Source organism: Helicoverpa zea, chromosome 7 (genome assembly GCF_022581195.2).
Source record: "Helicoverpa zea isolate HzStark_Cry1AcR chromosome 7, ilHelZeax1.1, whole genome shotgun sequence".
Lineage (NCBI taxonomy): Eukaryota > Metazoa > Arthropoda > Insecta > Lepidoptera > Noctuidae > Helicoverpa > Helicoverpa zea.
This window is the reverse complement of record NC_061458.1, coordinates 9,562,316-9,588,342: the sequence shown is the minus strand read 5'-3', so window position 1 is coordinate 9,588,342 and position 26,027 is coordinate 9,562,316. Positions and strand designations below refer to the sequence as shown.

The 26,027-nt window shown below is 36.4% G+C and overlaps 1 protein-coding gene across 1 annotated transcript in view; it reads right to left on the bottom strand.

Moving 5' to 3' along the window:
• Positions 1–325: 325 nt before the first annotated feature.
• The window catches only part of LOC124631767 (A disintegrin and metalloproteinase with thrombospondin motifs 3-like), a 42,893-nt gene continuing 17,191 nt past the window's right edge, over positions 326–26,027 (bottom strand). Inside the window, exons 7-17 of the mRNA XM_047166360.1 lie at positions 19,340–19,472; positions 16,870–17,081; positions 16,376–16,521; positions 15,835–15,953; positions 14,867–14,975; positions 13,442–13,797; positions 11,135–11,235; positions 5,581–5,703; positions 3,900–4,004; positions 3,384–3,516; positions 326–2,043 (exon numbers count right to left, since the gene is read on the bottom strand). Coding sequence (XP_047022316.1) covers positions 1,762–2,043; positions 3,384–3,516; positions 3,900–4,004; positions 5,581–5,703; positions 11,135–11,235; positions 13,442–13,797; positions 14,867–14,975; positions 15,835–15,953; positions 16,376–16,521; positions 16,870–17,081; positions 19,340–19,472 — 1,819 coding nt within the window. The 3' untranslated portion in view covers positions 326–1,761. The remainder of the gene's footprint in view (positions 2,044–3,383; positions 3,517–3,899; positions 4,005–5,580; positions 5,704–11,134; positions 11,236–13,441; positions 13,798–14,866; positions 14,976–15,834; positions 15,954–16,375; positions 16,522–16,869; positions 17,082–19,339; positions 19,473–26,027) is intronic.

Below are 26,027 nucleotides of genomic sequence, written 5' to 3'. Positions count from 1 at the left end.
AATCACCAAGACATTTACAACTTTTAATATTAGTCGCTGTTATTAATGAAATGAAGCTTGTGGGCGATATCGAACGAAATAAAAACAATTAAAGATTGCACTAACGGGATATTTGTTTCACGAGCCCGCTGTTTACATAACCTGGTTGTTCAGGGAGGTGACCTATTTCCGAAATGCATTTACTAATTAAGATATTAATTAATGTTTTTCGTGAAGTCAGCGAAAAATTTGCTTGGAGTAGATATTTATATGGTGGTAGATAGGTATATATATATATATTGCTTTAAGTATATAAAAATGAAAGGAGGTAAAAGAAACAACTCAATATATAAGAATAGCACATTTATTACGTGAAGTAGTGTACAATACATTATGGCACTTCGTTGCGCATTATTATTAGATATTAGGTGTATTCCTTAATTCTAGTTGCTTATAAATATGAAAAACAACGTACAAAATACTGGTTACATTGACACGGAATCTCCATTCGAACAACATGTATCATGATATCTACACGCTTGATTCTAGAGGGTGTCGCCCTACTATATGGCAGTACCCCTATGGTTCAACAATGCGTTATAATATTCTATGAAGGAGTAATTTTCCCCTAAAGGGGGAATAAGACAAAGTGTGGTGTCGGTCTACCACTCAAGAATAAAAGAGCCTGCAGGATTGCAGCAGTACTTCCTAAAGGGGGGCAGAAGAAGTATCAAACAGTTTGTAGGACCACAAATGTGGTGTTAATCAATTCCCCAAGTATATGGTTCTGCCCGAAGCCTCTATAAGTGTGTGGTTCAGCACCCTTACGAGGATCTTTTGCACTTGAACGACAGTGAAAGGGGAGCATCATGGAGGTTTTATTTTTCAAAATATTTTTTAGAGTCTACCCGAAGCCCCTCATATGTGATCGCTCCAGCAGCCTGCAGGCGTTGCAGCAGTACTCCCTAAAGGGGGGCAGAAGAAGTATCAAACAGTTTGTAGGACCACATAGATGCTGTCGATCTATTCCCCGAGTATATAGTTCTAACCAAAGCTGATAAAAGATTTTGTTCCAGCAGCCTTGCTTCTTAAAGGGGTGGCAAAACGCAATGCCTAGCCAGCTGGTCAGCCTAAAACCTTTACCCACTCTTACGAGGGTCTTTTGGACTTGAATGACAGTGAAAGGGGAGCATTTTTTGTCCTCAAAAATATGAAGCTTTTACTAGATGGCGCATACCAAAAGACCTATGCAGCAATGTAAGTCTACCCGAAGCCCCTCATGTGTGAGCGCTCCAGCAGCCTGAAAGCATTGCAGCAGTACTTCCTAAAGGGAGGAACCAGGCAGTGCCTCGCTAACTGGTCAGTATCGAAGAGTTCGCAGTACTGCGTAGTTGCCGTCGATTACTTACGGCCTTACAAGGATCTTTTGGTGAAAAGGGGAGCATGTTTATTCTTCACAAATACAAAATTACAATATGGCGGCGCTAATATCTGTATACCAAAAGACCTATATAGTAATGTAAGTCTACCCAAAGCCCCTCATGTGTGAGCGCTCGAGAAGCCTGCAGGCGTTGCAGCAGTACTTCCTAAAGGGGGGAACAAGACAGTGCCCGGCCAGCTGGTCAGTATCGAACAGTTCGCATTACTGCGTAGTAGTCTATTACCCACGGTCTTACAAGGATCTTTTGGTGAAAAGGGGGACATTGTGGGATTTTCATTTCACATAAATATGAAGCTTTTACAAGATGGCGCCTACCAAAAGACCATAGCAGCAATGTAAGTCTACCCGAAGCCCCTCATGTGTGAGCGCTCGAGCAGCCTGCAGGCGTTGCAGCAGTACTTCCTAAAGGGAGGAACTAGACAATGTCTCGCTAGTTGGTCGGTATCAAACAGTTCGCAGTACTGCGTGGTGTCTGCGGGCGGGCAGGCGCCGCGCCGCGTCCCGCACGCGCGCACGCGGCAGCGCCGGTGTCGCTCGCGCGGTCGCGGACCGCAGAGCATCTCGTCTGATGCCGGACATTCTAGAGGACGACGGGAGATGCCGCGACCGCAGGTGGCTGAACACTGGAAGAATGGAGTATAGATCAGTTTACTAAAATTGATTCTTAAAAAAAAAAACAAGAAGAATAAAAGATTTTAGGATACACGAAGCTTTTTGTGATTATTACTTTGGAAGATGTTGTAGAAGCGGTGTAAAACATATTAATCAAATATAAAAAGCTAAGTAGGAAATTCATAATCCAAAACCCACGTAATGTTTGTGCAAAGGTTATAAGGATATTTTTATCACAAACATGACCTTCGCAATATTCATAATAACATTCTGTAATCAAATCGCTAACCGCCAATTAGTTGCGGTTGAAACAGTTCCGCGAACTAGTAAATCAAGCCAATTTGCAGCCACATCGCGCCTCGGTTTGCAAAATGCATTGCCAGGTTTCCAGCTAACTGGGTCACTATACTGTGTATCTACATGCTCAACGGAAACTGAAACTATCATGTCCCTACATTATCGTTTGGCTGAATTTTTGGCTGAAAGCCTCTTTGTATAGAATATACTCAGGCTGTATGAACTAGGCCACTCATGGCTTCATGACTTTTTCATGAAGGTTCCATTTACATTTATATACGGACCTTTACATGTTTACGCTCGGGCCTTATGTAGATAAGTAGCAACATTCATACATGTATGGTACATATTTGGGCAAACAATCCGGAATTTGTTCGACTTCTTTATTTCTGTTTTCAGTGAGACAGGTAGACGAACTATATTAGTTCAGCTTTAATCTTTGAGCTTTTACGTACAAGTACACAGAGAATATTTGATGGTCGAAGTGGTTTGTAGTTTGCTTTGTAGTCGGTCGTCGTACAAATTATAAACACCGACTCGTAGTTTGTTACAGAGAAACTTGATGTCGGTTTTAATTAGGTGTTCTCGTAACTCGTGCGAATGTTTTGAATGCCATGTACATACAGGAATGAATTTTAAGCAGTGCGCAAAAAAAAACTGGTGGTCCAGAATCGTTGACAGAACATATCTGCATCATCAGTAAAAAGTTTTTTTCATTCTTTTGTCCGCCCTATAATCAGCAAAATATGGATACCAACTATTCTTACCCGCGCCGAGCGGAGCTCGCGTCAGTAAACCGGTTTCGCGTTGCCGCCGTGCATACTATGACGACTGTGACCCTACTATCGGTCACAAAATAAACATCTTTCAATATTAATACCTTTTCTTTTTTGTACTAAAACACTACAAAATAAAAATATACGTATCTATAAAACTTATTTAACTATAAGTTGACAAAGTTTGCGCACTGGATAAAATTAATTCCTGTATATTACGAGTGTTGATGTAACAACTTGGCACATTTGTTTGAGAGAACTATGTATAAATGTGTTACCTGAGTCCAGGGCAGTTCTTTCCAATAGACAGGACAAGGCAAACGGTTGCAGGCCTGTCGTGAGGTCGGCTTTGCTGAAGTACATAATGTGGGAGACACGCTGTTCCTTATTAGATCTCGTCTTGATGATGTACTGCAGAAGTTAGAAGAAATATGAATTTAACAAGAAGAATGTAATTTTTCTTGATATTATGCTATCGATGAAATGGCAATTTTCTTGTCATGTTTGATTATTGAGCAAGCGTCAGTAACGTCGTTTTCTGTTGTCATTACGTTACAGCCTACAATTCACACTGTTGGACTAAGGCCTCCCCTACTCTGGAGAGAATAGCTTATTCTCATCGCGCTGACATTGAATGTTGGTGAGTGATTTTCCGTCAAGTCAATATTACCACATGACGCATTCTCCAGTTTTCAGCCAAGCTAATAGAACCATTATGACTAAGTAAACTACTTCCTGGATAACTATTTTCTTTAAGTAGCCTATGCATTGAATCCTAGTACATTATTACCTACCTGACATTAAGAGGTACGCAAAAGATCTGTCGCTCCTGGACGCCAGCAGCTCCGCACGTGGCGCTGCACTCCTCCCACTCGCCGCCGACCCACGTGAACTCACAGCTAAGGAAAATTAGAGTTTCTAAGTTTCTTCTTTAGGTGAACTATTTTAGTTTGAAGTTTAGAAGTCATCAATCTTTCTGTCTCCATATGAATGCTACATGATGTTACAAAGGTCAGGACGTAGGCCGCTTCCTACCAACCTTTTTGGAAATCAACGTGAGATACCTTCGGCGGTTGAGTTGAGGAAAAGATGATGCATGCTGTCTAGTCCCAGAGTGGTAAACATTACGTTTGTTACGACGGTCATATACTTATGTAGATTGACGACTAACACAAGCACAAGTTAATGTTGCATGACGTGACATGTGCTAAGATGGTCCCGAAATACATTATAAAATTATTCTTAATTGAAATTCTTTTTTTAGATCCGGTAAAATTAATTTCAAACAAAGATATTCTTATTAGCAGTAATTAAAGCTTAGAAATAATCGCACGTGTGCCCATTGAGTCAATTTTCCGGGTGAATCGTAATCCGGAAAGAGGCAAGTAAAAGTTTATTCCCCTGTCTACGTAATTTAAATAGCAAATTGAAGATAATGACAAAGTTGCAGAAGAGCAAATAGATTATTTTGTGATTTATGAATATTTAACAAAAGGACCTTTTTGGAGAATATTTGTGAACAGTTATTAATTTAGGTTCGGGACGATAGCCACGGCCACAATTAAATATTGAGTTAGGGACGGATCGATTTTATTTCGTATCAATATAAGCCTGAAAACGTAACAAGTGGACGACCAAAAAGCTTTTTTCATGAAAGGTGAGGAAAACATAGAAAAATAAATATTGTAGTAGTCTTTATTAGTATTTCGAAACCAAGTAAAAGCTTGAACCTGGTTTTTGATAAAACTTTTGATTTAAATCTTTACGGTTAGGCTGACCAATTGTAACAAACTTTGCTAAGAGCCTCTGTGATTAATAAATTGCTATAAAAAATGGTTTCAGATAATTTAGTTGAGCCTGAACTATCTTTGAATTATTGATACCCACTTGCGCCCTTTTCCACTTATGGAAATTAATCATAGCTGTAATTTGTACAGTTTATGACGCTATGGCGTGCAGTCTGCATCGTGCGCGATGGATTAATCGACAACGTCATCATACTTTCGTGTTAATGTTCAGTAATGTATGAAAAGCGAGTAATGTAGACATTTATCGCAAGGTCTTTTGAACCATTTTTTTAAGCAGAGTATTTAGTTTAAATTAATTTCAGAAATGGTTTCTACGTTGTATTAGTTTTTGTTGTAATGTCATATGATTATTTATTCTAAGTTTATCTTTAAAAAACGTCTGCTCAGGGAAGATAATTTTCTGAAATGTTTTAGAAGACGAAATTTCTATGCGAAGCTTTTCTTCACCTTCTAAATACACATAGATGCTAATTTATTTGACTGTGGATTTTTTTGTAGTTAACCTAGTGACGTATGTAGAAAGAAAGCGGCAATGGTCTATTCTGTATACGGTCGTCCTAACCTTAAGCAAGGTCTTTGTTTTAATTAATTAAATTAGCTACTCCAATTTATTATTATTAGGAAGTACTTAATATAAGTAATCCTAGCAAAGATATGAAGACTATACCTGTGGGTATTACAAGCTTCGAACATGACAGGTGGACACTTGTGGTCTCTCAAGCACCGCGGCCGCAGCACGCGCACGCCGCCGCCGCACGACGCGGAGCACGGACCGCGCTCCGTCGACCATCTGGTAAGAAGACATCTGACTTTATTATTGAGCTCCAGATGCCAGCCAGTCCAAGTACCAAACGACTGGTTGTTAGACTTTCTGGCTTCTGACTACCGGTAACGACTGTCAAGATATTCGAATGATAGCGGGGACCTACCAGTGTAGGTATATCATACTTACATATTGTTCCTGAAAGTAATAGTTTCAAGTTCGTAAGATCTTGAGAAAAAAATCCTTTAAATGCGATGCATGCGATGCTTTAGATGTGATTTATGTGTATTATGTATTTTTTTTTGTTTGGTTGTTTACACAATATGATAAACTGAAAATATGGTGGTATTTAGTAAGCTTTGTCTACATCAGGGTATAATTTTCCGTTTTCGAGGTATCATTTCAAAGCTTTATTTAAGCTTTATTAAATACATAATTCATTGAATCGTACCCAATAACGATACAAAATCATTTTAATACATTGTTACAGAAGTTAATGGTTATCAGCACATTAACCACACGTGACAGGCTTGGCTTGCCCGATGTCGTGTTAAACAGATTTATACATAATTTATAGGCGACGACACAGCCGTGACCTTTAAAGGGTGAAACTGTTTGATCGAAGTTGTTTGAAGTACCTGCCCATCTCCCGAGCTTCATGTAACGTGACACACGAAAATTGTGTTTACAAACCTAATTCAAAGATAAAGCAGCCCCCGTATTGGAAATAGTACGGCAAGTAAATAACAGAGTAAACAAAGTCAATGTCTTGTATATCTTCTTATTACAAAAGGAACGATACCTAAATTCGGAATACAAATGCGACACAAAGTAAAGGGTAAGTTATTGTCTACAATAATGGAAACTTGTCGCGAAACTTTAGAGTGTACAGGGGAAACTTGCTACAATTCAAATATTTGTAGCAGGGCTCAATTTGAAGTTGGGACAATATATATTAGGTGTAGACGATGTAACGAATACAAATTTGTAAAGCTCACTTGTACTTGTACAAGTAGATTCTCCACTATATTTCTATAATAAATTGTGATTTATGTTAGCTGAGCCACGAATTTCTAATATTCATAACTTAACTAGTGACAGTGATATAATGGTGGGTACATGATATCGTAGAAACGAATTATTCTCGAAAAAGATCTGCACTTGCAGACTATTTTTCGTTTTAAAAAAAAAATAGGTTTTTATTTCACTTTTGCTAGTAAATAAAGATTTAAAATATTATTCTGTACCAATATCGAACAATATTTAACTTTTTACTTTTTAAATATTATTTAATGTTCTACTCCGTGCTAAGTTGATAATCTTAAAACTTGTTTTGCTAGTATTTCAAAGTAAAACAATTCTTTAGGCACAGGTCGTTCCGTTCCTTTAAGCTAGGTAAAATGAAACGACTGAAAGAACTCAATTGTGATAAGGTGGAGGCTGAAAGGACATTGTTCCGGCTCCATACATGTTCTGCCTAAGAACCGTTCGAATGGAAAGTGACTTCTATAAACTCTTAAAATTATATGGAATCCTATGAAATAAGTTTTCACGAACGGACACTTCAGGAAACTAAAATAATTACGAAAAATGTTAATATTTTGAGGTTATAAATAAAAAATAACCAAGCTTGCGTGAAATATCAGAGTAGTATTATCAAACTACACTATACAAAATATCAACAATACTATGTACAGCTCTATATGTTCTCTTCTAGATCCAGGAAAAGACTACTCTACTAGATACTAGGAAAAGAGATAGTAGGTACCTAGTCAAGTTTAAGATAATTCTTTGACAATGATCATTTTATAAAGTTGCATTTTCTGTCTGCCCCTATGAATGCTTTAGATCTTTAAAACTACGCAATGGATTTGGGTGCGATTTTTTTTTAATAGATAGAGTAGGTCAAGAGTAGGGCTGCCATCTCGAATTTCGCCAAACCCGGGCATAGATTAAAAAAACCCGGACATTTGGCGTAAATAGCATTTTTTCCCCGGACGAGACCGAAAATAATAAGTAAAAAAACAAGACCTCATTTTCATATTATTTTTTTAATTTCACACAATGGTCCGGGTTTTCCCCGGACACTTCTTCAAAATCCGCCCGGACGGCCCCCGGACGGGCTCCAAACGAGGACAAATCCGGGGAAACCCGGACGGATGGCAGCCCTAGTCAAGAGGAAGGTTTACACCAAGGTTTTACATTGCCACCGTGCGAAGACGGGGCATGTGACTAGTTTTCATAAATGCTTAGAATTTTTATGAAAAACAACTACCTAAACGCTTTTGCTTTCAACGTTACGTTTCTTAATATATAGTGAATCCACTTTGGATTTGTGATAAAACGCATAAGTATCCAAAATGGAAGAGTTCCATTCACCACAATTCATAAAATATCGATATTATTACGATGGAGAATTATTTAATTAAATGATTGTTACTACTTTTATATTAGACAGTTATCTACATGCCATAAGGCGGGAATCGAACCCGCGGTCTATTACCAAGAAGGCACAGACCATACTAAAAATGTCATTACCACACAAAATAATTTAACAGGAGGTTTTCGAGGATGTGCAATAAAAACAATATTTATATTCAATTAAAGGTTTTTAATCATCAATATTTCTCAATAATATATTATCTAAGAACTGAGCCGGGGGTTCAATTGAATTTTGGTATCTCGCCCAGCTTAAGTACCAGATAATGGTCATTATGTGGGCACAACAGCCCACTGTTCTACGCCCAACGATACAATTGCAACAGAAATGCCTGATGGTAGGAGCTTCTTACAAAGTACACAATTGCGTCCAACAGTGCATTGCATCTTATTATGATCGACTGCTTCAGACCAACACGTCGTACATATAAGGTCATGAGCGTCAACCTGTAATAAATAAATACAATAAAACAAGTAAATGTCAAGTAACTTGCAATTGTGGCAATTGATTTGAAATCCGAGAAATTGTGTGCTTATGAAAACATAAGTAGGTAGTAACATTCTTATCAAAATTAGAAAAACACTTTCGTAGACCACTTACCATACGGGGAACAGTCCATTGTTGTGTCGCAATCTAATCGGAGTCCGTAATCAAGCCAAAGTTGTTACAATAAAACCATGAAACGCATAGAAAATCACAAAAGAAACGATAGTCGCAAAGAAATCAAACCATTGACATATAGTCTAATCAAACTGACTACTAGCAAACTGACTGAAGTACACCAGTGCTGCCAATTACGAAAACTATAATCCTACTCGAATGCCAAGCTAGAAATTCGCGATTTCGCTTAAAACATATAGAATACTAGTTTTTTCTAGCTAGTCAGTTTAGGTATTTAAATAAATAAAGCGTTACCAACTAATTTTAATAACCGACTTCGGAAAGGAGGTTCTCAATTCGATCCGTATTTACCGAAATCGCGAAAACTTCCGAAACTGGCAGCACTGGCTGACGGAAACATTTTATAAGGCATCAATAATTGTGACCCAACTTTTTATTTGGAATTTATTTATTTGAAGTGTCCGTGGAATACTAAAATATGTTTCAAACAATATAAAAATAAATGAAAATTATAGTATAATTTATATTCACATCGGTTTTTAGGCCAAAATTGAACAATGTCCTTTCCGCATGAGATGGCTTCTTTATAATCACTCATGAGGAAACAAATACGAAACACATTTTAAAAACTAAGCTTTAAAATAAGAACATAATTATTAAGGGAATTATTTCAATGGGGAATTCATTCTGTATTTAATTTTCTTTTCGGTAGTTAAACTTCGAATAAGCGCAGAAATGAAAATCTTATAGTACAAAATTAGGTACATAAGTAAACAAATTAATGTTATTAACATCAAATAACACAATAAAAAAAGATTATATATAGACATAAACATGGCAGAAACTTCCACTATAAATAAAATTGCTAAACATTGACACAACTTTACATACAAAACTATCATTATAGGAACAAATCACAGAGACGTATCGGAATAAGAATTTCCCGGGACGAGCTCGGCCAGACAAAGGTAACTTTTGTTTCACTTACTAGTATTGGAAGCGACTGTCTCAAACTTTATAAGATACATTAAGGTCGCTTGTTCGAAACTCTACATGTTATAATATTTATGTACAAATATACAAACAAACATGTATATTTTGTGAGTATTCTTCAGAGTTGTATCTTTACGTAATTTTTTGAATTATAAAATCTTGAAGAGCTTTGTTTTGTCGAAAGGTTTGTTTTATCTTACTAAAATAAGTACGTATTTTCTAAATAAATGTGAACGCATTGGGTAAATCTATTTTATTTACAATTTAAAATCAGGTTAATTATTTCATGTAAAAACAAATTACTCCATGTCTCATTAAAATACCAGATTATTATTGACTCAAGAATAAATTATCTCTAAGCGAAAAGAAGGATAAAGAAATAATTTGGCAGTCAGGTCATTAACCTTGTTCTATCTATTTGATCCACGAGTTTCACAGTCTTAATTTTATATTACAAGATAAAAAAAATATCCTGAAAAGTTCCCAATAGCCGTCTATTAAAAGTAAACGAGTTTTAATTTTATGCGAGTCGATAATTAAAAATGTTCAACATAGTCTTATGAAAACCAAGCTGAACGCAAAATCGTCGAAGTTTGGATAATTATTAACTTCCAAGCTACAGAATTCAAGCACGACGAACCTTGAAGAAAGGTCATTTCATTTGGGAAGAATTCGTTTCTAGAACCATCCATTGAAATAGTAATCCGGGACTCTGTAGTCCCGAGGTCAGAAAGAGACATACATTTAATAATGATAATAATGGCGTCCACGGCCAATTACGGCCACGGCGGCTGTTCTCACGTAAGGAGATCAGCCAGCTGCGCAGGACATATTATAGTGCACGAGCATTGAAATAGTAGGTAATATTAAACTACAATAATAGATATGAAAATGTAAGAAGGAATATATAAATAAGAAAGATATTTTTCCAATTCAGAATCGTATGCAGAGTAAACAGGTTTAGGTCAACAATGTTCAGACATATTGACATTGCTTTGATACGCTCATTGCTGGAGAAATGTTTGCAATATTTGTTTTTTTTCTAGAGAACTGGATGCTATGTAACAAAAGGTAATTTAATTGAATCTTATTTTTCCCGCGAATTTTTTTTTTGTTTTTCTTAGATTTTGAAGGTCTTCAAAATTGAAAATCTTCAAATAGAATCCTATAGGTATTGCGTCAACAAGTTGGTGTGCGTCGATTTTTAGCAGGATGATAGATGTCAAGCTCAAAAGTGTTTTCAAAATAGTCTGAGTGAGTATGAAATAGAGTAGTTATCAGCAAAATTCAAAGTGGATAGCATACGCATCATATTTCTTTAGTTCTTTTGGAATTAAGGCACTATCCACACAGATGAAATGACAAAGTTACTGCTATTTTTGTACTCCAGAAAATGTTATATACCTGTATTCCAAGGGCCTGGTGCGGCTGGCAGGAGTGCTGTAGTTCACCGACACTTCTACCATCACTGACTCTCCTGACGCCACTGGATGTTCGGGATATGCCTGCAATATTATGTTGTGTAATAAACTGGGAGATTCAAATGATAAAACTAAATACGCCGTGCTCTCCACAGATGTATGATAAGCCGTTAGATCGATATCATGTGTATGAAAATTACCCGTAACAAAATATTTATAAAAAAATATAAAATGTAAATGAATGTTTAGATTTTCACATAACTCTTGGATATTACACTCGAGTGAACTAAGTATCCATTACTGTGAGACAGGTTGTTACCACGTTACAGCGATATAAAGCCTACGTTACCAGCGGTTTCATAACACCCTGTAACATTGAGCACATTACCGTTACGTAACACGTGTATCTAATGGACTCTTTATTAACTTCATTTCATATTGTCTTACGAGAAATCAGAAAAGGCAGCCATTGATAAAGGCCTCCTTGCCTATTGTCTGCCAGATTAATTCCGTAATTGGAACGTAAAATCTGATGAATAAGTTTTATCGGTATTTGTGCGGAAGTTGAAATTAAGGCAATGTTAAGATGAATGCCGATTTCCCTAAACATTATTGGAAGATTAGCGATTAAATGCAAAATATTCACATTCAACGGAATTGTTTAGGTATAAGAAGTCCTATACATTTAAAATTGTCTGTTTGGCTATGTTTGTACTTGTGCACATCGCAAATAAAATAATGCCCCAATTAACCTTATAATTATACTAGCTTCCGCTCGCGGCTTCACCCGCGTTGTGTGTTGATAAAAAGTAGCCTATGTGTTAATCCAGAGTATCACCTATCTACATACCAAATTTTAACCGAATCAGTCTAGCCGTTTTTGCGTGAAAGAATAACAAACATACATCCATACATTCTCACAAACTTTCACGTTTATAATATAAGTAGGATATATAAATCAATGTGAAGTACATACTTAGGTAAATATTTTTGTATTAAAAAAATCTAACGTAAAATAGAAATAAAACGCCAGCTTAGTTCAAAAGGATAAGGTAGCAGAGATTTCGCGCTCGGTAATTTCGTTTAAGCCATTAAACTTCTCTAAAAGCTTTTCAGCTAAACACACTCGCTTACGTGAAGTGTTGCTCTGGCCAAATTACTTCTTTGAATAGAAAAATAAAAATGAGATATAAAGTGAATAGCGTGAGTCCCAATTAACTTTAGCGGCGCAGTTGAAAGCATCGTTGAATAATTAAACCGGCCGCGGATGCCGCTCAACCCTTATCATCCAATGTTTCGCCTCGTTACACTTTTCATAGTTTGTTCCCTTTTGTACCTATCACGTATTGTGTTTACCCCACAATGACTAAATTACCTAGTTTGTCTCCGAATCAAAATCTGAAAATAATTGCGACGAATGAAGATAATGGGCGACCGACCGTGAAGAGGGACCTTAAAAAATTACCGACCTAAACTCTGGCATTTATTATTTCCACGTGGGAAATTCGGATTCTTTTATGTTGATGTTAAATAACAAAGCAGCTAGGGACCGGCCGCTAAATAAATAAAACGCGAACAAACGCTATACAGTGTTAGTTATGCAGAAACAGTTATACGGTTAATTAAACTTGAAAAGGATAATTTGTGACCTACTTTAGCGCAAAAAATACTTAAGGCGTATATTTCACTGAAATTAATTTCTTTGCGACATACTTTGGTTCCTTTACTAGGTCGGCACAGCTTGTACCTATTCAGGCTAACATAGTCGGTCATAAATCCTGTCATAATCCTGAACAGCGTTCAAGCCAAGTTTATTCATAGTGAGCCAGAAGCGACCGCTTTCAAAGTACGAACCTCGTTAATAAACGCTTCGAAAGGAAGTTTAGCGAGAAATGAGTGAATTAGCTCAGCTACATAAAATTTGATTTTAGTTCCAACATGGTAGGCTCATTTCGTTCGTCTCGTTTTCTATTTTAATTCTAACATTTCTACAATTTAAATATATGCGTGGAATTTCATATTTCGTCCAACTCATCGTCCAACTTTTCATTCAATGTGAATACATTTCTAGTACAACTATGTACATATAACACGTTGGGCACAGGTAGTATGAGAGCTATGATTTGACAAAATGGTTTTTGATTAGTTTGTATAGCAAAATGTTGAACATGACTCTCAGTTAAACAGGCTATGTTGAACAAGGCTTTAGGGTGTTCTAGCTTTTACGGTTACAGAATATCTACCACATCACCTGTCGATAAAAGAGACTGACTACCAAAAAAACACTTACCATAATCATCAAATCAGTCTGCAGCCGTGACTCCGAAGATATCAAAACATCTGTATCAGTTCTCGTCCATTTAAGCAATGTTCCCGCCGCTACCACTTCACCTTCCCATCTAGAACCTTCTTTGATATCTATGACGTGACTATCCACTTCTACTATTTGTAAGTTCTGTGGTACATTAGGATCGTACTTCAAGTATTTGTTGTTATCAATGTCGAAACGTTTGGAGTGTTTCATGAGGTCTAAGATCTGTTTGTCGCGTTTTTTCTCTCGGATGGCAATGTTTAGAGGTACGGGCGTGATGATGTGGACGGATAACTGGTGAGCGTCGTGTGGTATCATTGTCATGCGGGTCCAACCTAAAAACATAAAAAACAAAGGTGACGTGTTGTTTGGAAATTTGCTGGCTTGGTGTTTTTCGTACTTATGGTTATTTTGATATTTAGGACAAAGACTAATCCAGTAAATAAAGAAACCACTGAAATCTTTCTAGCGTATCCTAAGTTAGAAAAAAATGGCGGAACTTTCCTTAACGAAGTATGGACGACGATGTCTCTAGGTTTACGAAAATACAATGTAAACGAATACCTATTGTGGTTATTTGAAAATGTTACAGAGATATTTATTTTAGTGAATAAAAGACATGCTGTCTAGTCTAGAGCCAGATAACCAAATTCTTTTGGAACGACGACTTGAAATAACATTCACAACAAAAGAATAACGGCAACCATTGAAATTCTAAAGATTCAAAAAATTCTAAAACCTCACATAGAATCCATAACTATGCTAGCATGAGAATAAAAGATTCACTATAATTTAGTACAAACAACAATTTCACAGTTCTTCGACTTCCAATACGTTCGAATTTGTCAATCTATGCGTGTAATTTAATTCAAAGAGACTGCAGTTTACAGTCCCACAGTCGGTCCTTGAACTTCAAAGAGCATTACAGAACTTAAATCCAGCCAGACGTAGTTTATCTGATTCGTAGCTATTCTGAATGAAATCTAACTGAATTAGGTACCCTTTCGCTCCAGAACATTCATTTGCTTTCAAATCTCTCGCTGCTGCAAAAAACGGGCGATCGAAGCGGACTTTTTGTTTGTCGATGTTCGAAGTAAAAGTTTTTACTGTGCTGGTGATGAAATCTTCTAATTGGTGTTAGTTGATCCTTAAGTTTTATTCAGCTGGTGTTAGAAAGCATTATTCAAACTACATCATTTTTATAAACTCGTAGTAAATAAAGCTAAAGATTTGGTTAGCTTTAATGCGCTTTAATCTTGGGAACTATTGGCCCACATGAAATAAAAAATCTGTGTTAGGTAGCCCATTTATCGACGAGGCTATAAGCTTCTTTTTGCACAGAGAAGTTTCCTTGGAAACCGCCAGTTGAAGCTAGTGTGGTACAAGATAAGACATTTGACGTACCTTTGCCAAGCTGTCTGGTGTAGACATGGGTGTTATTATTGCAGTAGCCATCTGGACACCAATTGCAGATACTGTCCGATGAATTGCAATGTCCTTGAACGCAAGTACCCTGAGAAAAACCAATAAGTATATAATAATCCTATTTATTATAAACGTGAAAGTTTGAATATATGGATCGATGTATGGATGATTGTTCCTCGTTCACGCACAAAAACAATGGATTTAGTCTAAACTTGCCAGTTATACAGCTAACATATTAGAACAACATGTACGCTACTTTTTATCCATCTGTGAGGAGTTTCCTCAGGACACAAGTACTACTTTAGGTGAAAGCTAGTATTTTATCCAAATAATATAATGCAACATAAATGAGGTACTAAAAGGAAAACGGTGTCGTAATACGAAATTTTTGAAAAATAAAAAGCATTTTTTCGGGATTGTTGCGTCGAGTTCTCCACTTTGCAATGAAAAGTGGCTCGGGTTGGGGACTTTTAATTAAGTTGATGTTATAATCACTGCACTTTTTTAAAATGTGTAGTATTATGGTCTATACAATTAAGTTTAATACCACTTAGTATAAGCTGTACAATATATAACATGAACAGAGTTTTTACTTCACTAGACTTGAATTAGTTAAGAGAATCTGGGAAATGGAGAAAGTAGGTAAAAATTCTGTTTAAAAAGCTTGTTCTTATTTTGTTATAATATCCTTTAGTACTTTTTACTCTTTGTCGTACTATTAACCCACGTATCTTTACCAATAGTTTGAATTTTTAGCCCTTCAATAGTACCAAACTACAGTACTTTTATAAAACCGCAAAACCTAGCGTTTTGAAACTGTCGTCATATTTCCAGACCGATATTTTGACCGGTCAAACCGAGCGGATATTCCGCTATATTTCTACACTGTTTTTTTGGATTTCCAAATATCTTCTTTTGATCATATTTTTTTTCCAAATTATAAATACCTGAAAGCAAACATCGTAGGGTCTACTATAACTGCACGGTGTCCCATCAGGCAAAGCTCCAAAGTTAGAAGGTCCTCCACCCGCGTAGTCCACGCACCAGATCTCACAGTGCTGGGATTCTGAGAATAAATCATAAATGTATGAATACGGATAAAATAAAATATATTGGTAAATGAATACTGGTATTTAAATAACGTATTGAAATTCTCATGAATTGTTAATTATAGGTACGTGGAAGATAATTATTGAAATTGTGTGTTTTCAGCAGTTTTCAGTATAAATCGGAATCGAAATTATTTTTAGTAAAATTCTCTAGGTTTCAGTATATTTGATGAAAGACTCCATCTTCGAACGCGATAGCTGTTTTTGTCGTGTCACTCACTCGAGTCCTCAGTGAGCGACTATTGGAAGACCTGAGGATTACCCTCTTCGTAGTTCCTGATAAAAAGTACTATAATACCGCATATAGTGCTCTGCCAGTCTCCTGGGCACGCTCCCAGTAGACAGCGATTGGGTTCTTCTACCATCAGTTACAACTCACCGTTAGCATGTAGATAGGGTATGAACCGCGCATGTTGTCGTGTGCAGATGTCAGCGCGTACGTCGCGAGTGTTGGCACAAGTGACGCCTCCCCAGCACGTTCGGACTTGGAAACCTGCGCCCTCGCAAGCACTTTCTGATATCACACTGTAGAATAAAAGAGTACACGATATAATATGAGACAGAATAAAATATAAGAGATGAAAAATCCGAAAAAGATATCATAGGTAGAGCGAATTGGAGATGAAAAACAAGGAAAGCTGACCTCACCACCACATGAGCTAAATAGCGGGAAAGGAAAAATAATTTATTTATTTCCCAGATAAGAAGGAAGTAAGAACACGTTTTATATTGATTTTAGTTATATTATCAAACTCGTCTTGGTCAACTTCTACTTAAAAAATCAGTGAGTTGAAGCTTTGTAATATAATTTCCGAGCATTACAAAGTCGGTCAATTTGGTGTTTCAACTTATTTTACTCATTAGTCTACTTACCCATTAAACCGGCACCTTCTAATACGCGTACGCAAGCCATACCCGCAGCTCGCGCTACAATCACTCCATCTTCCCCACTCGCTCCACTCCGGCTTGTCATTCTCCCTCTCTTTGTCTTCCACCTTATTGACGGTTACTTCTGTTTCAGTGTTGGTAGTTTCAGTCTTGATCGCGTGGCCTGGCATCGGCTCGCATACACGGTCTACGCACCACTGAGAGAATGGAAAGAAGATTTGTTAAGCACTGGTGGACGAAAAATTGGTAGCTGATTTGTATCCTCGAAAAGTAAGAGAAAATAAGATTTATATAAGAGTTTGGTTAGGCTACTCTGGTCCCACATTCATGTCAAGGTCACTTCACTCAGAGAAGTATCGATAGTATGAAAGAGTAATTTCAAATAATCTCCAATCAAGTATTTTAATTAATCTGGAAGCCTATAATGTATTATAGCAAGTAGTCGTAGTAAGTAGACCTTAAACAGAGGGTGTATCGTTTATCAATTCGTGTATTGGTTCAATAATTCTTAATGTAAAAAACGAACGGTAGGCACTTATATATTAGGTTCTAAAGCAAGCATTAAATACACGTCTTACCAAAAACATTAATTTGTAATCTTATGATTTTAGGAATTGAGCTGAAAGTCGATACATACCTATGTAGCTAAGCGAATTATTCACATAAGCCGCATTTTGATACAAGTGTCTTGAAATACACTTCAGCTGAATCCATTAGCAAAATATTAAGGTGTGCATGATATTTTGCAAGAAAGCTCAAAATGTTGTCTTGATATTTTAAAATAGGTTTCTTAGAATTACTTATTTATTAAAATGAAAGCCTTAATCTTGTGGTATTTAAAAGACGAAAGGCGTAAACCTCAGCATCTAACTGTTAAAAGATTATACTCAAAATATTAGCACGGCTCGGTTGGTAAACCACATTTCGGCTTCATCAAAATGAATAATAAAATGTGATACAAATATGTCGGATAAAGGCTTCAGTAGGTTTTGAATTGGATTCCACAATCCGTAGAATCCTTGCCATCAATCTTTTACTGTGTAATCGGATACAAAAGTACAAATGTCATAAAACGGAAAGTGTCTCTTATTGAATATAAAGATTTGGGTACAAACGAGGTTGAAATTGTCTGTACTTATGCTTACATTTTACTTCAACTTGTTTTATTGAATTTAAAAGTATTAAAATAAACAGTAGATTGATCTTTATCCTGATATTCCTGTTAAGCTTTTAAGAAGCTTTATTAATAGGAGATTAGGAACTTCTGCAATCTGGTGGATATCTTTATTTCGTTTTAAAATGTAGGTAGGCAATCTTCGCATTTATACGACGTCTATAAAGTAGTTGTAGTAAACGACTTTTATCAACAATAGGTAGTAACTGAAAGTAGATTAATTGGTTCATTTTATTAACTTTATGAAATTAAAATATATACACGAGCCACAGGTTTCTGAACTGTTGATTACCTACAAGTTTTTCAAGAATTCCAAGAAACAACATTGGGACGCGTGGCGGAGCCTTTATAAAGCTAATTACTTTCTCAGAAGTTCAATGAGATATCTTTCTCAACGTTCAGTATAAAACAGTCTGCTTTAAAATTAAATGGGCACAAGTCCTTATTGAAATGTCCTCGGATTGGAATTGGTTTTAAATTGTCATTGAATTTCGAATTGGCATAAAAGCGCTCTAGGATAGCTGTGTTATTTCACGGGTGCGCACAATAGCGCTCTCGTCGGTGGCGGTATTTATCTGACGGCGCCAGCACTCGTCATTTGCATAGCTTGAAAAACATATTCACAAAGGATTTCATCGAATTTATGCGCACACACGTGCTCTCCGTGTGCGAGCGATGGAATCCTTAGTAAGGTATGCGATAGCGACACGCGAACACGAATGCAATGTTCTATTTTCCAAGAAACGGTCATACTTTTAGTTAAATATCGATATTAATGTTGTACTAACGAGTACGATATTAATTTTCATTAATTTCAATATGAATGCTAATCAATCTTCTTGTTGCGCGAGATTAATACCAACTGTTGCTTCGGTGTCTTCAGTCTTCCTGCTTTATTGTTTTCAGTTCGCTGAGACTTTTGTACTTAGACAATGAGCTTATGGTTGATAGCAGAATAAGTTTTATACATTTCAAGATACAAACATTTTGATGGTTCATACGACTTATTGGTTCTAATCAAACTAACCAAGGGGTATCGGGTTGCCCGAGTCATTGGGTTGAGGAGGCCAGATAGGGCAGCCGCTCCTTAATAAAATACTGGTACACAGCTACATCCAGTTAGGCGACCCCAACATAGTTGGGAAAAGGCTCGGAAGAAGAAGAAAAGAAGACGACGAATTCGTTCCTGTTTCTAAGGATCTCTCTGTAAATACATTAGTACCTCGTGCTATATAGTATATGTACATTTAGGCAAATGTTCGTAAAACACAGTGTTGTTACCTTGTTGTGACCGCAGGGCGTGCCTTCGAGGGGAGGAGCGCGTTTCGAGCGACACACGTGCGGCATCGCGCGGTGAGCGCACCACAGCCGCGAGCATGCCGACTTCACTTTCACTGACTTGCACACTGAAAACCTGAAGAGAGAAGAATTCTTAATAAGACATGAGATTGGTCAACAATTTAAGTAATTTCTTACGAAGATATGTAAGAGACAACACATGATTTCCTCGTAAATGTGGAGCAGAAAACGCTTTCTACAGTCTTTACGACATAGTGAGCGATGTCAAGCAAATAAACCGACGCATATATTTGCATGACTTCCATCTAGCATTTCGGAAGAAAAAGATTAAAAAAGAAGGAAGCAGAAAACTAAACTCCTTCCAGCTACCATTTCTAGATTGTTTCTCTTTGTAACTTTGAACGATATTTCTATTGATTTGTCATAGCTTCGGACGAATGCCGCTTTTTGCTCTTATTTCAGTCCTCGCATTTATAGTCCGTTCCAATTTCTGTGTCTAGAAAAACTGTAATTTAATTATTTTTCAAAGAGGAGCACTGGTATCGGATCTTTTTGGAATTTGGAGCTTTGTGACTTGTGACAAAGCATCCGATGTTTTTTCGATTTTTATATTCGATAAGGATTAATTAAACATTCACTGTTTAATCCTAACTGATGTAATGAATAGGTATACAAGATATGGTTGAAGTCAACTTGCTCACAAGCACAACGTGCCTATTGTATCTTACATGATATGTACGTAGTGCAGTAAATAATCTGATGAAGCAATTTGCATACAAATAGTCCGAAATGTAGTTAGTGATGCGCGCATACATTGAGTTATGTTGGATCGATTGTGAATCGTCGCGAAATTGGATCGGAAAGTGTATTCAAATTATATGACGACGAGATATTTAGTGCTAAACCGCTATACGGGTTTAAATGGAGTATATAGGTATGTTGATTAAGCAAAATTACACATCCAATGAGTTGAGTATATACAACGTGAATTATGCACAATAAAGATTTTAAAGGAGCAAATAGATACAAGAGTGTAAAATCCTCCTGACTTATTTATAAACATGATCATTGAAAGAGATGATAGGCTGTTGATACGCTCATCATTATGCATTGAAAATGTTTGAATAATATATTTATCGTATTTTCAATTGCTCCTCTTATTCTAAGAGGCCTATAAATTGAAGAGGCGAGGTAATTTTAGGGCACTGTGTTTTAAAAATGAACGTCTAAATTGGCATTTAATTAAAGCCAACGAAAGTATAATTAATAAGGAAGACATGGCTGATTTTAGCGTCACAAATACTAATTACGAAAGCCCTGTGACATTATAAGGAATACGTTAAAACATTCATTTTAATAATTCATTACGGTGGCAGCTTTCCTTGTTGTTGTTTTTATTTGGATCCACGTGGCGGTATAAGCGAAAATACCCTGAAAGTCGACTCTCGTACAAAGTGAACAGTTTGAATACATTCGAAGTGTCTAATTAATGATTGGTTATAAGATGCTACAGTGTAACAGTATACGGACGCGGACTTTGTAGCTAGGATTTCAGAGTCGGTTCAAAGGAAGCGCTGACGGTCCGTCGAGCGATACGAATGGGATCGCAGACAGAAGATTTGTGCTCTCGGCAATAGATACATACGAACTTATAATAAGTAGGTGTGTCTGTACATAGTTTACTATGTACCCACCACCATTCATTTACCGCACACTAACGTATGTACGCGTATGACTGTTAAAATTGAATGAATCACGGTTCGTTATGATGTTTCAGTTGAACATTTTGCTTTAATGCTCATTGTAGGTAAATTATTATTTTGGATGTATTTGTGAGCGCTTTTAAAATATTTAAGGTTCTGTTGTTCTGTATGCAAGAGAGCATCTATCTCGTGGTTCAAATATTAACCCGCTAATAACAAGGATGACTTTTACCTCTATTTCCCTAATATTACATTTGTAAATGGGTAGTGGGCATTTACATATTTTAATGTAAACCTATCATACTTACCTTCTTATATATTTCGGTAGATAAAGAATCGTTCGTATTTTTATTATATAATATAAACTAAGTCAGTATTGCCGTCAAAGATTCACTTACTAAGGTAACCTATCACGTACACAGCTCAAAGATTGGCCATTACTCTACAAATCACTACGGCAAACGGTCCCACAACGTCCTTCGCAATTCAGATAGAAGCTAACAGTACTAAAAGCTAGATACATTTGTTAGATGAGACCTTAACAGTAGGCTAGGCAGCGGCTAGGAAGACTGTAGGGGTTACGAGATTCTTCGAAAGATTTACCGCGACCTTGGTACAAAAAGGGCTCCAGAAGGAACATGGTGGGTTTCAATCAGTAATAGTCTGACAGTCGATGATTTCCCAACATAGGTAGAATTTTTTAGAAGTGATCTTATAACTAAGTGACTAAATATATCTTCATTGCACTGCCCACAATCTCAACATTCAATCAAACCATACCTACATCGTATCAACAAAGCAATTTCACGGTCCATCAGCGTAAATAAAAGTAATTCGGAATGAGCAATCAAGTTAATTCCCGAACCACGAAGTAACGTAATGCGAGACAATAAACTATCATCCTTTGTACCCAATAATTAGGGCACGTCGAGCTTTAATGAATGACCCAAATAGCGGCTAACATTGTGGTTGACGGGACACGGTCCTTTTGGAAATCAATGCTCGGCAGTGGGCGATCTACGGTTGAAATGATGATAATGATAATGATTCTAGGATGCACATAATGGACTAATCAAATTATCCTCCTAATATTGCGAGAGAAGTCTAATGCTTTTCAGAAATTGAAATTATAAATAGGTATAGTAAGTTCAACTCAGTCTTGCGCGCGGCCTTATGTGTGGGTAACCCTTGTACATACACAGTGACTTTGTGTGCGTGACAAGAGGTACAGTCGGGTACAAATACAGTTATTTAGGGGTTACGGCTGTTTAAAGAAAAACAGTTATTACGTAATTTAATGTTTATTTATTTATAATGATTCTGAATCGCTACTCGAAAAATCAAATGATGAATTTTCGGATTCGCTACTCTCACCGAGGTAAATTATAAATTTTGACTCCATGTCAAAATGTCTACAGTATTTTTCTTTTTTCTTTTGTACATGTCGACAAGTATTACCCAACATCCCTTCATCAATATGACTTAAACGTTCATTTATGAGTTTCATTATTTCCGTCTTATTTTGGTCGACATTATGCGAAGCAATATTATTTTTTAAAATTCCCCACACATTTTGTTTACATTATTATACTAGATTATACGTCTTTTTACATTCTTAGTCCACACTTTTATTTATTGTCCGCGTACCCCGAGATCTAGAAAATATGTAAGGAGTATTTAATTCATCTTAGATATTTCACCTCATTTATTTCTTAGATACTGTCAACGTCAATTTGAAAAAACTTATGAGAAAATAATGAAAAACTGTAAAATGTAATAATAAAAAGCTTTGAATGTTGTTTCATTTTTTGAAACGCTACCTGACTCCTTAAACATTTTCTGCGTGAAGAACTAGACATTTTCGTAAACGACTGTACCCATAACAAAAAGCGATAAGAACACGTCATGCTCGGACGACGTCACTGTCACACGAATGAAAGTTGTATATTTACAAGCCGACGCACACATAGGGCCGCGCGCAAATCTGAGTTGAACTATCTTATAATAGATTACACGTAATAGTTATTTAATTAGGTTCTTTGTAAACCTAAGTTTTCGTTACCCAAGAGTTTAGTTTGAACCAAAACGTGTGAAATCCAATTATCCTCAATATTTAATCAATGCGTTGTTAAATACCATAATAACGTATTAAAATTCAACAAGCTAACATCATTATCGAGTCAAGGACGGTCGGAGTTCAAACAACAAAGGAAAACAGTTTCATGTCAGACAATAATCTTGTTAAAAGGTGGATGATGGCTTATTTACATTCCTCTACAGTTTTGTGATTTTTACTGGGACGTTTCTAAATAATTGAAATTATCATGACATTCTTTTTAGTATTGAAATCGCTTGTTTAGGAATGTTTTATGATGCTTTTTATGAGACAGCCATTTTAGAATTTAAAGGTGTAAAAACAACAGCTAAGTATTGATTTAGCAGAAACAAATGACGGACAAAACTATAAAGATAGAGATCGTTCGATGGTATGTAAATCATTTTCCGTTTGTAAAATGTTTGCTTGTCTTACTAGAAAACAAATAAAAGCAGATATTCGATCCCATATAACGTGAGAGAGCGACCACTCGTCTGCAACATCAACATATCGGGCAGTTTATTGGCTCGATATTTTTGTGAAGTTGTACGCTCGATTGAAATGTACACAGCAGTATGAAATACCTGTACAAAAAACAACAGTTTTTCAACTGAAACAAAAAATAAATTAAAACAGTACTTTTTGAGTTTGTTCGTTAAAAGAATCCTGTCGTTTCGTCCTTTGAGCTACCAATGTCGATCCTCGCCCCGGGCAGAGAGAGCGCCCGCCTTCAAAGGGTAGCCCCTTTGTTTCCAACCACTGTTTTCATATGATTAAAAAAGCCACGGCAGCTACCGAATTAACAAAACATTATTAACTACGAAGGAGAGACTTACAAATGAAAATACAAGGAGCGCTTCTTCACGTTTCTAGCTTCAAATTTGTGGGCATTTCAAAAGTAATTCTTGCAATGGTATGAAATTTTAATATGTAGAAACCATAGAAGTCTGTAACATTTCCAGGTTAAACTACTCCGTAGTAACAGTAAAACATGACAGTAGAGGAGTAGAGTTACTGGTTTAATTATTGTGACATTAAGTTGAGATAGTAACGGCATGGCATGTACGTTAGCCAAATGGCGACCACAAAGGACATTTGAATAAAACAACAAAGCGTTGTGTAACTCTAGTTGAACTGTTTTCATGCTCTAGGTATGCTAATCACTATTGCGTACCCGTACTTCCAAAGGCGTTGAAAACCTAGGCGGCAAACATAAACACTATAATTTCCACTCCTTTGATGTAAATGTGAATACCGAGTTATTGTTATAGAACTTGGGAAATGATGCAAAGCTTTTCCTCTTATTGTTTAATATTCAAAAGTAATCTATTATTGTTTTAGAGATTTCTGTTTCAAGCTCCTTCTAACATACATTTCGAAACTAATATTATGTTGTAGTTTAATATAAAGCTTGTTTGTAAACTTGGGGTTCACCTTAAGATATATTTGGAACCACGTGCCAGTCAAGTGTTATAAACAAATACACCCATTGAGGAAAATCATATTTCAATAATTTTAACTCAGACTCGAGTAATCAAACTATGCGGAAACGAGGATGAGTAATTCTATTTATTCTGTAGCTCAACACGTTCAGAGATTAATCTCAATAAGCGGTACAATTGTTTGATAGTCTACAAGTGGATCTAGCTTGGTGTTTCTGTTGCAGATAATCTTTTAATTTGTTATAATGTACTTACAGAAGTACATGTTGCAAGTCCAACCCATGTATGCTCATAAAAGGGTGTAACTTAAATAGAAAGAACTTCTACATAATGTTTTGCCATAAACAGATACTTAAATTTGCGCTTAATGTGCCGAGAGGCGACAGCAAATTCTTAATGTAACAACATTACGACTGCTTGCCGGCAGTTGGAATAAAACGGCTCCATCCACAGGTGCCTGAACAAAATAGCAGGGCAAAAGATTTTAAAGTGCGATTTCACCAAGATATTTGATTGTTAAGTACTTGTCTTCCAATTGGTGTCCAAATATTCGTATGTTCATTTATAATGCAATCTGCCTCCGCCGCAAATGTATTCCGTTGCCGCGTGCACAGATTCGATTACACGTAAACAGATTATCGGAAAAATCTCAACTGTAGTGTCCTATATAGCTTCCCGCTTGCCACACAACGTGGGTATTTGAAGAATTTTTACAACTTTCTCCACAAAAATGGGTGTTCTATTTTGGCTCCGATCGGTAGCTGAACTAACTACCCGAGTAAAACGGGTAAACCTATTTAGGATGGTTTTACGCCACTTATTTGCACTGCAAGTTAATTTTATTGCTCTTTGGCAAATGATTGAAACTTGATTAAACTGTTAAAAGCTCTTAATTATTTATGAATTTACGTTTCGAGTATTCAATTATGCATGAGTGCATAAAGTTAATGAACTAGTTAAATTATGAAACCACTGTAACAATGAATATTTTCATAAAACTGATGTATTTATCGAGAAACATTATGTGCCCTAAAAATTACAAGTGAACGAAATTATACAGTTACTTATTTATTTCCACATTCAGAGCCGTGTTTAAAAGCTTTATTTTTTCTAATTGAGCCCGCATTGTGAACCAGCCACAATTACTAAATGTCACATAACTCAATTGACAGTATGACATGTTGTCAATAAAATGTCTTGGTGTATCGTGTTTCATTCATCAAAGTTATGAGGAGCATACAGTAGCCTTGATTCCCTTATTAGTTTGACAAAATCGATCAATTTATGTCGTGACATGACGACTTTACGAGGAAAAGAAATGGTAGGCAATTACTTTTATTATTGGCTAAATATGACAGAGAAGGAGAGTCTGAAAGAAAGTAATCAATTTTACTTAAAGAGTAACCGTTTACTTTTGTTACCGGTGATTC